This window comes from Cupressus sempervirens, chromosome 7 (assembly GCF_028749045.1).
Source record: "Cupressus sempervirens isolate cs-2001-9-10 chromosome 7, ASM2874904v1, whole genome shotgun sequence".
NCBI lineage: Eukaryota > Viridiplantae > Streptophyta > Pinopsida > Cupressales > Cupressaceae > Cupressus > Cupressus sempervirens.
In genome coordinates this window covers 19,823,475-19,839,387 of record NC_143124.1, presented here as the reverse complement: position 1 = coordinate 19,839,387, position 15,913 = coordinate 19,823,475, and the positions used below count along the sequence as shown (strand labels likewise).

The following is a 15,913-nucleotide window of genomic DNA, read 5'->3' as shown; positions in this document are numbered from 1 at the left end:
AACAATTCAATTTGAGTGTAGAAATCAATATTCATACTCCGCTTTGATGCTAAACAGGCGAACAATTCAATCTGAGTGTAAAAATACTGATCCTTTGCAATAGCCTTTATAAAGATAACTATGTTTTTTTCTCATTTGTGTTGATGTACTTCAATTCAACCATATTAAATTGCATCGAATCTCTAATGAAATGTTGTTTCAATTCAAAGTGCATGGTCCTGTTATGATAAACTGGATTCTTGGCCAATTTGATGACACCAATTTTTGTTAGTATTAATGGTTATGATATTCCTATGGGGGAGTATCCAAGCACTACTGGAGCATTTGAGATATTGTTAGCATGATTACATATTGCATTCATTTAAATATTTTTGATTGATGTCAACATACCAGTTATTCTATGAAGACTTACAAAGAAGAAAACATACATTGAATTCATTAGGTTTAGCAATCGTAGCTGACATTATGTTTAGTTGAGGACGTGTTCCATATAGTGTCCCAAAAACATGGTTAAGTATGCATGCAGAAAGTCAACGAGTGGTGAGAGTTATTCAAAATTTATTGAAGATAGTATATAGACAGAGGTCCTAATAGAGATAGAATCTAGTTAAGTGTAATTAGTTAGAGGTTGAAGATGTGACAATGATAGCATGGTTGATCTAGTAAAGTGTATGGTTGCACATATGAATTTTTTTTATGATTATGAGCTGAAAGTGTTATGTAATTACGAAAAAATGTAATGTAAGATATATTGTATTATATTAATGGGGTCTAATTGAAATTGTAAATTGAGAAAGTCTCAAAGAAAACTCAATAATTAATCTAAGGACTTGGTATAAATGAAAGTTGTTTTCCTTGTGGTTAAGTATAAATATTTGAAAATTGATTGTGAATTATAAGTGAGTAAGTGATCTAATAGATTTTTATGTGATGCAATTATGCAAATATGGTATTGTGTTTGGAGAAATATTTGGTCAAGTAGAAGTATAGTGAGAGAATGAAGTGATTATATTTGGAAGAGAGATTGTATTTGGAAAAGATGTAGCACTAGATAGTTGTTTATAGGTATTATTCTGAGAAGTAAGAGTTGAAAAGTGACACCTAATAAGAATCTGATAAAAGATCATGTTCTTGATAAGATTATTGGTGTCAAGGATAAAGGAATGATGAAAGGGAACAAAGTGTAAAGAAAAGAACTATGTTTGATTTTCCAAATATATCCCAAAAGTATAGATGAAGCTAGTAAAGATGACTTTTGGATTTAATCTATGAGAGAATATTTAGATTAGATTGAGAAGAATGATAAATGGGAATTAGTTCCTAGACCCAAGGACAAAAAATATAAAGTGTATCAGATGCATATGAAATCAACATTCTTGAATGGAGAACTTGAAGAAGAAGCTTACATTTAGTAGCCTCAAGGGTTTTCTTTAATAATTTAAGAAAACATGATTTGTAATGTGAAGATAGAATTATACATGGATTGAAACAAGTACCTAGAGCCTAGTATGTGATGTTGAATATGTAATTGACAAAATTAGGATTTTCAAGAGGTGCTCAGAATAGTAACCCATATATGAAGGAAATTGAGAATGGTTTATAGATTTTTTGAAGTATCTGTGGATTACATAATCTTTAGAGGTGATGATGAAGCAAGTGAAGAATTTGTTGGTGAAATGAAAAAGGAGTTTGAGATGGGCATGATTGCTAAGAAGAAATGCTTCTTCAATTGGTTTGTAGATTGTGTAGAATGGTGATAGTATATTCTTATCACATATTAAGTTTATATGAAAATAGAGTAGTTTATAAATATTTTATATTTTGACTATTGTGTCAGAAAATTACTTAAATAATTATACTAAGCTATAATTAAGGACCTAATAAATTATAGTTAAATCATTCTAATTTAGCATAGTTAAAATTTTAAAATATATTTAAAAGTGGGGTTGTTAGACATAAAAGTTCATTGTTTTTCAATTTGCAAAGACAAGTGACAATGACTATAACCAGACCAACAAAACAGGGAGCGTTCCTGCAAAAAAAATGCGAGAATCAGCATTCCCACGAGGGTACTTGCATTCTCGCAAGCAGGTTCACGATCCAACTAGAGTTCCTGTTCGCGGGAATGACAATCTCGCCATGAATCTGGATCGCGAGAATGACAGGAAAGACTGTTAAAAAATTTAAAACGACAAGCCAAAAACTCGAGAGCTCTTTTTAACAGAGTGATCCTGTGGATTTATGGCCTTACAACGTTCCTACAAGTGAGAATGACGATCTTGCGAACAAAGTTTTATTATAGTTCTAAGAAGTTTAAGATGGGAAAAGTAAGCATTCCCGCAAGGCAAGAATGATGATCCCACTATTCTTAGGCACATTCCCACTAAAAGATTGGCCGACGGATTCATTGGTTGGGTTTATCGACACGTGATTTGATTAAATCTAGTTTGCTGGCATTCCCGCTGGTCTTTCTACGTTCTCGAGGCTGCGGGTTCGCGATCTCGCCAGAGGAGTCTATAATATGAACTTTGGTTAAATTGCCAGAAACAAGAACTCCTACCAAACCTGTTTAGCAGCCGAGTACTGACAAGTTTACCTTACAAGTCAGTATACCAAGCTCAAGTTCTACTAGGGTAGCTAGGACCATTCATTATGGTATTCCTAAGCTTGATGAAGAAATCCAAATACCCTATTATGATTCAAGCACTTTAACTAAAGAAAAGATGAATGAAATATAGAGTGCAATGGATACGAGAAGGAGGCAAGAGGCATTGATGAAAGACTACAAATACAAGTAGGCAATGAATGAGATCAAAGATATATTTATGGATGCCTTCAGCCTACAAACTCCAGCTTCAAATAGGCCAATCCTTGAGCAATTATATGATATAGTTGACCAAGTAAATAATGAAGACCATGATACAAATGTAAAACTCATGGAATGGTCAGAGAAGAATTTTCTAGGCCAAGTCAACCAAAAGATAGCCAACAACATTATTTTGGGACAGGTTGACCTAGCCAAGAAATTGGATAAGGTAACTTAGGTTGTACTAGGGAACATCTTTTTCCTTTATAGAAAATTGTGTAATTTTTCTAGGTTCACACAAGATATAAATCCAAAAATTCTAAACCTTGAGAGCAAACTTAAGCTCTCCAGTATGTAACTACCCTAAAATCTTGCACATGGTGAGAAGCAATTTTCTCAAACGCTTCACACTCAGAGGGAATTAGCTACATTATTAGCCAAAGAGGCCACTATTAAAGAAAAAATGATGCAAATACAAGTCTCAATCACCCCTCACTTGGATATATTACATAGGGAGCAAATGTATGCACAAATAGTCCTAAAGAAGGATCTAAATATTTCTACGCATGAAGGACTTGTTGATCCTGTATGTGAGAAATAAGCATGCAAGAAATACTAGATTAAGAAATCAAAAGCATTTACAAACTTATTAAACATAACATAAAGTGAGACAAAGAGGAAACAACTCAAATGAGAGTATGAGCCATTAAGGGGCTCTCTCAATGAGATTGTTCTCTTGTTTTAGGGATGTGTCTATTTGCTTAGATTTGGTATGTATGCTCAAATACTCAAAATAGCTTCAATGGAGGCTTTGGATTTTGATGTGGACGTATGTAAAAGCTATGGAGTTTGTTCTCAAAATGATATGGTAACTTTAGCTTAAGGATAGTGTTGAAATGGCTTGGGAAGGGATCCAATTTATAGGCTAAGGGCTTGAGGGATTGAGGGGTAAGATGCAAGGATGAGGAAAAGCTCATGGAGGGCTCAGATCGCATTAGAGGAGAGCACATGGATTGTGCTTCTTTATGGCCAATCATAGAGTGACACATGTCATAGGGTGAGTGGATGGAGGAAAGGGAAAGGATGAGTCAACAAGGGAGGCTTAAGGGATAAAATCCTCATAAAGACCCCTCATAAGTGCTTGTAAGAGCATTGAAGGCTTTGTAGGCTTCATAAAGTTTTATGTTTGGGATATTTGTGAGAGGAGACTTTGGTTCATGTTGACACAATACCTTTTCTCATTCTCCACAAACTTGTCCTCCATGACTATTTTCATAGAATTAATAATGAAATCCATAGTGGGCACAACCTCCTTACAAATTGATAGGAGGTTTTCATCTAGTACATCACCTAAACAGGCCTTCTAGTTCTCTTTCAATTTGCATGTCAAGTGAATTGGAGTGTCCATCCGGATTCACAATTTAGAAACTAATGAATTATCGAATAATAACTATAGACTACCAATAAATGACTATCACTCTACCACACCAAGTAAACCAAGAAATAATTTAATGAGCACTACAACTACCAGACTAGTGACTACTGAAAATCCAATGTGCAATGATGAAAGAAGAAGTTAAATGGCTTATAAATAAGTTTAGTGGCTATAAATTTCTTTAATCTTAATTGTGGTTCATAAGTATTTTTCCTTATGGCTTCTTGTTCAATTATCTTACATGATTAAATCTTTTGCATAAATGCAAGTTTGTCCAAAAAAACTATATTGGGTGCAAAGCTGATGAAAGTGGGAATGTAATTGAAAGTGATGAGACATCTATTTGATGTCCACTACAAGTGGTATAGAGTGGAATGAGATGTGTCACCATTCCAAAAAATTGAAGAACGCTGAGGCTTCATTCAATACATTTGGCTCGAAACAAAACCTTCTACCATTGAGATATATAATCAATGGATGGTATTATGTAGATAGATGTTGTGCATGCATGTTGGAGATATGACATGAAATTTGAAACATTTCACAAAAATTCATCACTTCAAACATCAAATCATTCTTGCATGTATACTATGTACTAACCAGTAAACAATTACAAGAAAATTACATTACAATTCACACAAAATTGAAAAGTGATAATTAAATACATCATTTGGTTATTGTAAAATAATTAGAGTGAAAAAGAAAACACCATGCCGCCGAAATAACAAAAATATTAAATATCAATCAAAATGGATTTACTTTGTATTATATACTTTGTTTTTCTTTACATCTCATCTTCATATATATATATATATATATATATATATATATATATATATATATATAATGGTGGTGGTTTCCCTAAAAAAGGAAGCAAGAATATTCCAACCGTTACATTTCATACACTTTTTGGTAATATGTTTTACAAAATAAACCCTAACTAAACCAATGATTCCTCATGTAATACTTCCTTTATCCTTAAAAATATCCCAAAAGCATTGAAGTTCTAGTTTATTTGTCCCACCGTATTTGTAATTTGTTCTCAAAAAATAGCAAGGTTGAGACCCATTTCAAAGAACATTTCTCAAGGGTCCAACCTTTTGTGCTCCTTTTCCAATTATTTGATGGTATCCCAAAGATTAGTATAGCTAACCTACAAAGTTGCAATAAGCCTAGTAGTAAGATCGCTTTTCTCCTCATCCTCCTCCAGAGTAAAATATGGGTTAACAATAGGGCTTGGACTTTCATTTGACAATCCTTCTTCCATAGGTGGTTCCATTTTTTACAACGAACTACGTTTCTGCTAATGAGAACCACTTCATAGGATGTCTACAATTTAAAGAATGTTTTTTTACTAGATTCTATTTTTCCATTAATGTAATAGGACATTCCACATATGTGTCATCCTATAGATACCTCAATTTCTTATCACTCTTGGATTTAATACAGAGCATAATCTTTCGATAATATGACAACATATTTGAAAAACATTCAATTAATTTATACACATTGATTCATTGAGTAATCACATCATTTTCTAGCACCTTCACCAACACATTATATTTTTTTCACTACATGAAACCATAATATTCTAAGAAATAGATGAATGGGGATGTGTAATGCACCACCTAGAGACCCTTAGAAACAAGGATAACCATAGACTATTTTTTTTTTATAGAACAAGATAACCACAAGAATAAAACGTAAAATCATAACAAATGACATAAATAAATAAAAGATAGGAAGAAAGACTCTAAATATATCTTCATTCCAACTCCCTTGAGAGGCCACAAAATGTTCCTTTTTTCAAAACTCCTGCAGGATGTCTCACATGATACATCTGTTTCAACTCCCTCGAGAGCCTATGTGTTCAATAATATTATCTTTTATTATGTTTTAGTATCCTACACTAATTTATTTATCACTTATTTAAAAAATCTTTAGGTTACCTTGTCAGCTACTTTAGGACTGGAGTACACAAGAAAATCCACTCCACACATCTACCCTAGACACTCTTTCTCATCACATGATGATGCCTATAGGAAATGCAAGCTCCTAACCCAACCTTCAAATCAACAAATACTCAAACAAATAGGCATAAAAGTACCAAATAAGTCTCACAATCAAACTAAATCCAAGAGTATGAAGTCAACATGAATCTCAATGTTTACAAAGTACAACCAAGACATGAAAGGAAGCATGCACTAGAATATAATGAAATTCTAAAGAGATCACTAGGTTAAGTTGGCCAAAGTGAGTTATAGGTTATAATACGATTGTAACAAGCTGTTACATAATATTATGATATGATACATAAAGTGATAAATTATCAAATAAGTGTAATGGAAAAATGATAATATGATTATTTTACTAAAGATGAGAATTTCACCTAACTTGGGAGTGTTTCTATATAATATTTAAGAAAAAATTATGATGAAGATCTAAATAAAGAACAAACTATGTAGAACTCCTTAATAAGACTAGCAGCCCTATCTTTGCTATTACTGTACTACTAGACAATGATAAATAACCTTATCTAAACAAAATACAATCTCTCTCAAATAGAAAGAAGGAAAAAAAAAACCAAACTCTATGCCCCATCTTCTTAACCATTTTCTATTCATATTAAGTCATACTTTGTGCATGAGAATTTTAGATTCCTTGTAATTTATGAGCGGCGTTAATTATTGATTCCCCCCAATTTGGAATACAATGAGCGTTACTTCATGGATGGCCTTAAAAAAGGAACGTTAACATGCAAACCCCAAATATAGTGTGAGGTCTATGTGATTTTCATGCATGGTAGCCCATTAACCCTGATTTGCATAACTACAATTATAGCTATCCTTTATGCCTGCCAAAGCCTATAAATCTACCTTCACACTAACACCATTTTCTTATTCTCTTTCAATAGCTCCATTATTGTCTTATTTTTGTTGAGTTCTTTGCTTGTGCATAGCAATGGCAGAAACAGATGCAAGAGAGAAGCAAGATGATTTGGTGAAAACTATTTCTGCATCTGAAGTAATAGTGGAGGCAAATGAAGAAGAGTAGAAGGGTGGTGGTCTATTTAGGAAGAAAAGTGAGGGGGAAACAATAGGGCAGCAAGATAATGGAAATAAAAATGAGGAGCCCAAACACTCTACTCAAAATGAAGGAAGAAAATAGCAAGGAGATTTGATGCTGAATATTCTTGCGTGTGAAGTTATCATAGTGGAGACAAATGAAGCAAAGATGGGTAGTGGTGTTACAACTGTACTTGGAAAAGAGAATGAAGAAAAAAAAAATGTTCATACTGCGGCTATGGTGGAGCCTAAACAGCCCAATGATGGTGAAGGGAAAACCCATCACAAGGTTTTAGTGACTTTTAACTCCATCTACAAGCAGCTTCTCAACTGCCTCAGTTGCTTCTCCTAATCTCCTCATGCGATTTTTTCAAATGGGTTACTTTTGAATATACAAGCTTTCAAAAAGTAATCTGACATAGTATTTAGTGAGTTTTTACTATATTATATTATTCGTTTATGAATTCAGCATAAAGTATTTTTGTGTGCAGGATAATGATGATGAAGATGGAGAAAAAGAAGAGGAAGGAAGGACTAAAGAAGAAATTATCAGACATCTTGACGAGAAGGAAGGCAAACATGAAGAGAACAAAGATGATTAAAAGACAACAATTCAAAGAAAATGTAGGGATAGGTTCTTATGCTTTGGTTGATGCTTGGATTGTGACTATACTATTTTTGGATTTCTTCAATAAAAATTATTATGTTTCTAGCCTTTCCTAAGCCCATCACTCTGATTGCAAGATAGGAGCTAGAGACCTTTTAGGGAAACTACAATCTAAATCAGAAGATTGATCCACATAGCTGCAACATAAATGGTGGATAATTTATGTATTGTTTGGAAACATTGTTTGACATAACATATTATTAACATTATAACCACTCTTGTTCCTTAAGGTCTAATAGCCTGTCCTATTTTTATCTTTTTGTTTCGGGTTCCTTAGCTGGAATTTTTTTGTTCGGTTAGCTACCTGAAGTCATTTTTTTTTAATTCTTTATAGAAAATCTATTTATAGACTATCGATTAGAATTATGTTATTTTAATTGTTGAATTAGAACTGTATTAGACTTGACTAAATCAAAACATTTCAACTAATCCATAATTCATGAGGTATAGATAGAATAACTTGAACATAGTTATTACGAATCTTTATTTGGCATTATGTATCCTCAGAGGCTGGAAACCACTATAACTAATATCTTTTTGACATAGGCTGTCTTAAATGGAAATAAATCTATGTAGTGAAAATAACTACACTTAATATCTGTTTGGTATTCACCTCCTTTGAATGGATTTTGAAGGAAAACCTTTATCATGGTATTATGATTGATCTTTGTAGAGGAAGTGCAACTCGGTCTTTTAATGATCACCATAGTTAACCTAATTCTTTACCTTTCTCTGCATGCTGCTAATTATTTGGAATGTACTATGTAGGGTAGTGAATTCCATCAAAATCACTGCAGCCGATATCTATGGCATATTGCTTAATGTTTTTAACAACTTGTCAAATCCACTGATGTTGTGGACTCTTTATCTGATTTTACCCTTCTAAACAAAAAAAATATACAAAAACACGATCTTACAAAATAAACATTTTAACTATTCTTTTGTAATGCATTGAATGTTATATACGTTTAAGCTGAGACATTTGTTTCTATAAAATGTTTGAACCTAACTATTTGAAATTTATATTATAAAAAAGTAAAATTCGCATCTTTTAAAAATTTACAATTCATTATTGAATGAAATGCACTTGTCAATATTTATTTTTTGTAAACTCCTCTATAGATGGGCAATTAAAGAATTGCATTGGAAAAATAATTTTCAGGCTTCAAGGATAGCATTTCATTAGATTTCATCTTCGTCAGTTCTGTAACAGGCCCAAAGAAAATGAAATGAAATGCACACACACATGAGAAAATTTTATTAAAATAAAAAAAGAATATATACAACCTAAAAACTATTTGGGCAGTTGAGAAAACTAAATTAATCGTTACATAATCAAACTGTTGGACTACTTCTTGAACTAAACAACATATCCCAAATGATTATTTAGCATTCCCCCCTTAATCTGAAGGGATATTTGTCATGCCAAGTAGCATTCAAAATTGTTCAAATTTAACACGTCCCAGTGCTTTAGTAAAAATATTAGCAATTTTTTCTTCAGTGGAACAATGTTTTAGCTGTATAGTTTTTGCCTCAACATCATATCGAATCAAGTGATATTTGGTGTTGATATGCTTGGTTCGATCATGAAATTTAGGATTCTTTGCCAATTGTATTGAAGAATTATTATCAACAAATAAAGTTGTTGAAGTTGTATGTGCTTCTTGCAAGTCATCAAGAATTTTTCTCAGCCATACTTGTAGCTTGAGCTACTGCTACATATTCTATTTCAGTTGTAGACTCTGCAGGAATTGTTTGTTTCTTTGATCTCCAAGTAATAGATGTTGATCCTAGGGTCATCAACTAACCAAAAGTAGATAACCCATGCTCTTTGTAACTATCAAAATCTGAATCAGCATAGCCAGCAAGATGGAAATCTGAAACTCTTGAATATTTTATGCCAAGAGTTTGAGTTCCCTTTAAATATTTCAAAACTCGCTGTGCTGCAATCCAATGCCCCTCACATGGTTTATGCATAAATTTGGACAAAATTCCTACTGCAAAGGTAATGTCAGGGCGAGTAGTGGTGAGATAAATCAAACTTCCAACAAGCTGCCTGTACTTGGTTGGATCTTCAAAACTATTTCCTTCATTGGATGAAAGCTTCATATTTTGCTCTATTGGAGTAGAAACAGAATTACAATCTTTCATGCCAAATTTGTATAATAACTCTCCAATATATTTGTTCTGAGAAATAAAAATGGACTTAGGATTTTGAATCACTTCAATACCTAGGTAATAATGAAGTAATCCCAAGTCAGTCATATCAAAATATTTTTTCAACTCTCTCTTAATGGATTCTATATAACCATCATTAGTACCTATCATGAGAAGATCATCAACATATACAACTAGATACACAATTGATCTACAATTTTTCTTGACAAAGAGAGTTGCATCATCAAGACTAAAATACTTGTACTCTAATTTTTGGAGGTGCTCAGTCAATTTTTCATACCAAGCACATGGTGTTTGCTTCAAACCATACAAAGATTTTAGCAATTTACATACCTTTTGTTCCTGGCCTTTGAGAACAAAACCTTGAGGTTATAGCATATAGACATCTTCCTTCAAATCTCCATTTACAAAGGTTGTTTTAACATCTATATGATGTATATGCCATCCTTTTTGTGCTGCCAAAGAAAGAAATGCTCGAATAGTTCCCCACTTGGCTATAGGAGCAAAAGTTTCAGTGTAGTCAACACCTTCTCTGTGAGCATATCCTTTTGCTAAAAGTCTTGCTTTATGTTTATCAAGTGAACCATCAGCTTTATATTTGTTCTTATATACCCACCTACAGCCAATAGGTTTGGCACCAATTGGAGGGTCCACTAACCTCCATGTTCCATTTTTAATGAGAGCATCATACTCCCTTTGCATTGCCCTTATCCATGCATCACTTGTTGTTGCTTCTTAAAATGAAGAAGGTTCATCAACAACAGAAAAATTTAATTCAAAATCTTCATACCTCTGAGGAATTTTCTTGGTCTAAATTGATCTACGGATTGATTTCTCTGATGTTTTATCAACCTCCGGAGCCTTTGAATTAGATTCTTCACAAGCTGGTTCACATTCTTATGCAACAGGCTCTTCAAAAAAGATTCCTGATATTTTGGAATTGTTATCTTCTCTGTCACAAACTATTTCAGATTCTAAATTTTTTTGAGAGCTGTTGTCTTCTCTTTCAATAGATTTTTCATTCTTTGTAACTTCCAAAGATTGACATAGAAAGGGAATCCCCCCTTCAAGAGTTGGAAGTTCATTATCCCATTCATGATAGAATTTTTTTGATTGAAATCTATCAAGATGAGAAATTTGTTCGTCAACGCTGTGTGCATCTTTGTCAAATTCAAGAAATATAAAATCTCTAGAAAGAAAATTTTTTTTATTCTCCACATTGTATAGACAGTAAGCTTTGGAAGTAGTAGAATATCCCAAAAAAATGCATTTTCTACTCCTAGCTTCCAATTTATTTCTCAAGTGAGCAGGAATTAAAGCGTAACATGTGTAACCAAAAACCTTGAAATGGTTAACTCTTTGAAGATGGTCGTACCACATTTCATAGGGGGTTTTACTTTACAGTGCAGTAGAAGGAGTTCTATTTTTTATGTAGACAGCACAGAGAACTGCTTCTCCCCAAAAAATTAATTTAACATTTTTTAAAAACATCATAGATCTTACCATATTCAAGAGTGTTTGATTCATATGTTTTGCTAAACCATTCTGTTGTGGGTTATATGGAACACTTTCTGATGCTTGATACCATTTTCCTACAAATAATTTTTAAAAACTTTTGAAGTGTACTCACCACCTTTATCACTTCTTAGGGTTCCAATATTGAGTTCAGTCTCATTTTTAATCCACAATTGGAAATTTTTGAAAGTATCAAAAGCTTGAGATTTCTCCTTTATTAAATAAACCCAACACATCCTAGTATAGTCATCAATAAAAGTCATTACATATTTATTTTCATTTGCTGATGGAAAGGGCATAGGCCCACACAAATCTAAGTGAGTGACACCCAACTTTCTAGAAGCTCTAAACATAGAAGCATTAAAATTTTGTTTACTGTCTTTGCCTAAAGTGCAAGCCACAATATCCATGTCAGACTCAACCAATTGATCATGAAAACCAACATCTGTCCCAACATCAAGAACATTAGGAATATCTTTAGCAACAACCTCTAGTTTCTTTGCAGGTTGTGCATCAGGCTCCACAAACTGATCAGCAAAACCAACCTCTTCCACGTTGACCTTCTTAGCTTGATTAGGCAATCTAGCATCCAGCCGAGCAAACATCTTAGAAAAATTCCTCTCCACTATATCTTGAATTTTTGCAATCATCTTAGGGTCCAATCCTCTCGGAGCCATCTCCCAAGATCTTCGTAAACCCTCTACAACAAATCCTTCCTACGCTCCTTGTGACAACCTTGAATTGTTTGCAAGTCAAATCGCAACCTGCCACCTCGCACGAACAATTAGGAACCACATCACAAGTCTAGGACAACAGATTTGCAATCCACAATCTCTCTACGATCATGCCTCAACAAGTGCAATCTTCCATCTGTACATCCATTAATCAATCTGCATGTCCTCCCAAGGTCCTAGTGCAAACTACCTCACACTTCGGCAATCTGTCCACACACTCAAGAACTCCTGCTCTGATACCACTTGATAAAGGGCCACACCACCCTTAACCACTCATAATCAAGAAAGCAACAATACGGAGACCAAGAGAAATAAAAAAAATGCTTCACAAGAAATTTTATTATACTTGAAGATTCTTACAACACCCACAAGATGATATCAAGCTTCTCCTTGAGCTTCTCCTTCTCAAGCTTCCACTCCTCGAGCTTCCCCTTGAGCTTCTACTCCTCAAGCTTCCCCTTGAGCTTGTCCTTGAGCTTTATTTAGAAATGCTCATATGCCTTGCTTAAATAGGCAATTACCACCCCATGCATGACTTATCCACAACCTTCTACAACTTCCATAACCTTCTAGAATTACAACTAAGCACCACCATGTGGCCCAATTAGAAAATTATATTTCCTTTATGGATCACAACAAATATTAAATGCAAGATTTAAGAAACTTTCCACAAGCTTCTAAGATGCCACCTACACACCTTGATTAATGGAAGGACAACTAATTTCTCATTTTTTTAATTTTATGCCACCTATGCACCTTGAAAATAGAAATTCCTCGTTTTTTCTTTTTCTCCTTTTTGCCTTTTTATTTATTTATTATTTCTCCTCTAATTTTTGTCACTTTCTCTCTCCTCTAGATTTTTTTTTTTCAATTTTTTTTTTCAAATTTTTTATTTATTTTTCAATAATTTTCCCATGCAAGATGCTCCTGCATCAAATGAATGATTATCTCATGCGTCCAATCTCTTTGGAAGAGTTGGAGGAGGTGGTCTTTGGCATGCCTAAGGGGAAGGCCCCTGGTCCTGATGGCTTTCCAGTTGAATTCTTTCAGGAATTTTGGGACATCATTAATCACGATTTGTTGGAGGTGGTTAAAGAATCCTATGCTAGCAAGCAGATGCTTCGAGCTTTGAACTCTACATTCTTGACTCTTATTCCTAAGAGAGAGGGTGCTAATCAATTGGAGTTTTTTAGACCAATTGCCTTATGTAATGTGGTTTAAAAATTTATTACTAAGTTGATTGTTGAGAGACTGAAAAGGTGGCTTCCCATTATTATCTCAGAACAACAAGGTGGTTTTGTTGCTGGCAGACAAATTTTGGATGGGGTGGTTATTGCTACTGAGGCTATTCACTTTATGGCTACTTCAAGGGAGAGAGCCATGTTTGTTAAGTTGGATATGGCTAAGGCCTACGATAGACTTAAATGGAGCTTTCTAAGGAGTATTCTTATTTCTTTTGGATTTAGCTCTGACTGGGTGAGTTGGATTATGAGTTGTGTTACTTCTGCCTCTTTTTCTGTTCTTATTAACAGTCAACCTTCTCAACTATTTGGCGCTTCTAGAGGCCTCCACCAGGGTGATCCTCTCTCCCCATATCTATTCATCATTATGGCTAAAGGCTTGGGCAGATTCATTAAGCATCAGGTGTCCCAGAATTCTATTCAAGGCTGGCGGTGGGGTAATGGCTTACCTTCTATTTCCCATCTAGAATTTGTTGATGATTCTGGTCTTGTCGGTCTTGCTAGGATCAAGGAAGCCGAATCCTTTCAACATTCTTTAGACATTTATTTGGCAGCGTCAGGCCAGAAAGTTAATGAGCACAAATCTTCCATTTACTTTTTTAACAGTCCTGATTCTATTCAGCATAGGATTGTTGGTATCCTACAGTTTCAAATAGGATCACTTTCTTTGACTTATCTTGGCATTCCTATTACTGTTTCCAGGCAGCCACGTCTCTTCTGGCAAAATTTGATTACCAAGCTTTAGGATAAGGTAAATCATTGGACTCATAGATGGCTTTCTACTGCTGCCCGGGTTACTCTTCTTCAAGCTATTATCCAAGCTCTTCCTACTTATAGAAGCATGGTTCACGCTGCACCTATTTACTTTGTCAAGGAGCTTGATGCTCTTTCTCGACAATTTCTTTGGAGTGGTAATTTGCGTAGTACTAAATGGAGCTTGGTTAATTGGGCAACTGTTTGTAGGCCTAAAAAGGAGGGTGGTCTTGGTCTTCGATCTGCTCTATTGAGTAGTCAAGCTTTGGCTGCTAAACTTTATTGGTGATGGTACTTTGGACAACATCAACTTTGGGCTCGTATTATCACTCATAAATATTTTCATTGTGCTGATCCTTGCTCTATTTCTGCACTTCCTCTTGAAGGTCGTGGCTCAATGGTTTGGCATACTTCGAAGACAGGTGCGATGTTGGTGAAGAGGGGTCTATTCTGGATATGTAAAGGAGGTTCTCAGGCTTTGTTTTGGTCTGATGCTTGGGATAGATTCCCTTCCATTTTATCCATATACCCTCATCTTCATCCTCTTTGTCACTCTTTTTTTGCCGCTGGATGGGATAAAGTGGCTCATTACAAGACTCCTTATCAATTGGGACCTGTTGTTGGTTACAGATGGAAGCATTCTTCTGATTGGCCTCCTGGAGGTACAGACATGGATCATCAGGAGCTTTCTCAAATTTTGGCCTCTAAAGAGTGTTCTTCTTTGCTTTGTCTAGATGTTTTGGCTTAGGGTGGTACCTTGTCTGGTAAGTATCATGTCTCTGCTGGCTATCAGGAGATAACTAGACAATTATTTGGGGATGCTGAGGTCCCTTGGTGGAAGCAAGTTTGGAATAAAGTTTCTTGGTCCAAGTGCAATTTTTTCATGTGGCTAATGGCTCACAACCGTTCTCTTACCTGGGATAATCTTTGTAAACGTGGATTTCAGGGCCCCTCTTATTGTGTTTTGTGTGGTAATGGAGAGGAGTCTATCTCCCATCTGTTCTTCCATTGCTCCTATTCTACTCAGATATGGTACCTTTGGTGGAGCGCTTGGGGTTGCTCTTGTCGGCGTGCTTCCTCGTTGCCTGAGTTCTGGGTCCACTTGGGTAGTGCTCCCTCCAAGTCTTCTTCTCTCCATGCTGCTTGGATTGCTGGCCCATCTTTCATGCTTTGGCATATCTGGTTGGAGAGGAATCATCACATATTTCAAGATGTTTGGCTTGGTGTTTTGCATCTTTGGTGGAAAATATCACATTCCCTTCAGGAAACTATTCTTGTGAAGTGTGAGCTTGATGGGGGTATGGATTCGGTTGATCTTGCTATCTGTAATCGCCTCAATTTTCATCTTCGGGATGGGGCTGTAGCTCATAGGTTTCCTTCTATGTCTAGGAAACTTCACCATCAGAGGAAGGGTCGGGTTAACCGATATGGGCACTGGACTCCTCCTCCTTGTGGAGTTCTAAAAATCAACACTGATGGTTCTTCCCGTGGGCATCCTGGTCCTGCTGGTATTGGCGAA

General features: G+C 35.0%; 1 protein-coding gene across 1 annotated transcript; it reads right to left on the bottom strand.

Moving 5' to 3' along the window:
- Window positions 1-2,404: 2,404 nt before the first annotated feature.
- On the bottom strand, window positions 2,405-10,124 carry LOC149545207 (secreted RxLR effector protein 161-like). The gene is made up of 2 exons (XM_089793718.1): window positions 9,782-10,124; window positions 2,405-2,565 (listed from the first exon to the last, which is right to left on the bottom strand). Exons 1-2 carry the CDS (start codon window positions 10,122-10,124, stop codon window positions 2,405-2,407), a joined length of 504 nt encoding a protein of 167 aa, XP_089649844.1.
- Window positions 10,125-15,913: the final 5,789 nt, after the last annotated feature.

Bases quoted from the DNA above. Each gene is read 5' to 3' on its own strand.
- LOC149545207 (XM_089793718.1), bottom strand. From the start codon at position 10,124: ATGAAAGATTGTAATTCTGTTTCTACTCCAATAGAGCAAAATATGAAG. The intron at 2,566-9,781 runs GTTAGTTGATGA...GCTGCTAAACAG, and splicing joins GCATGGGTTATCTACTTTTG to GTTTGGTAGGAGTTCTTGTT.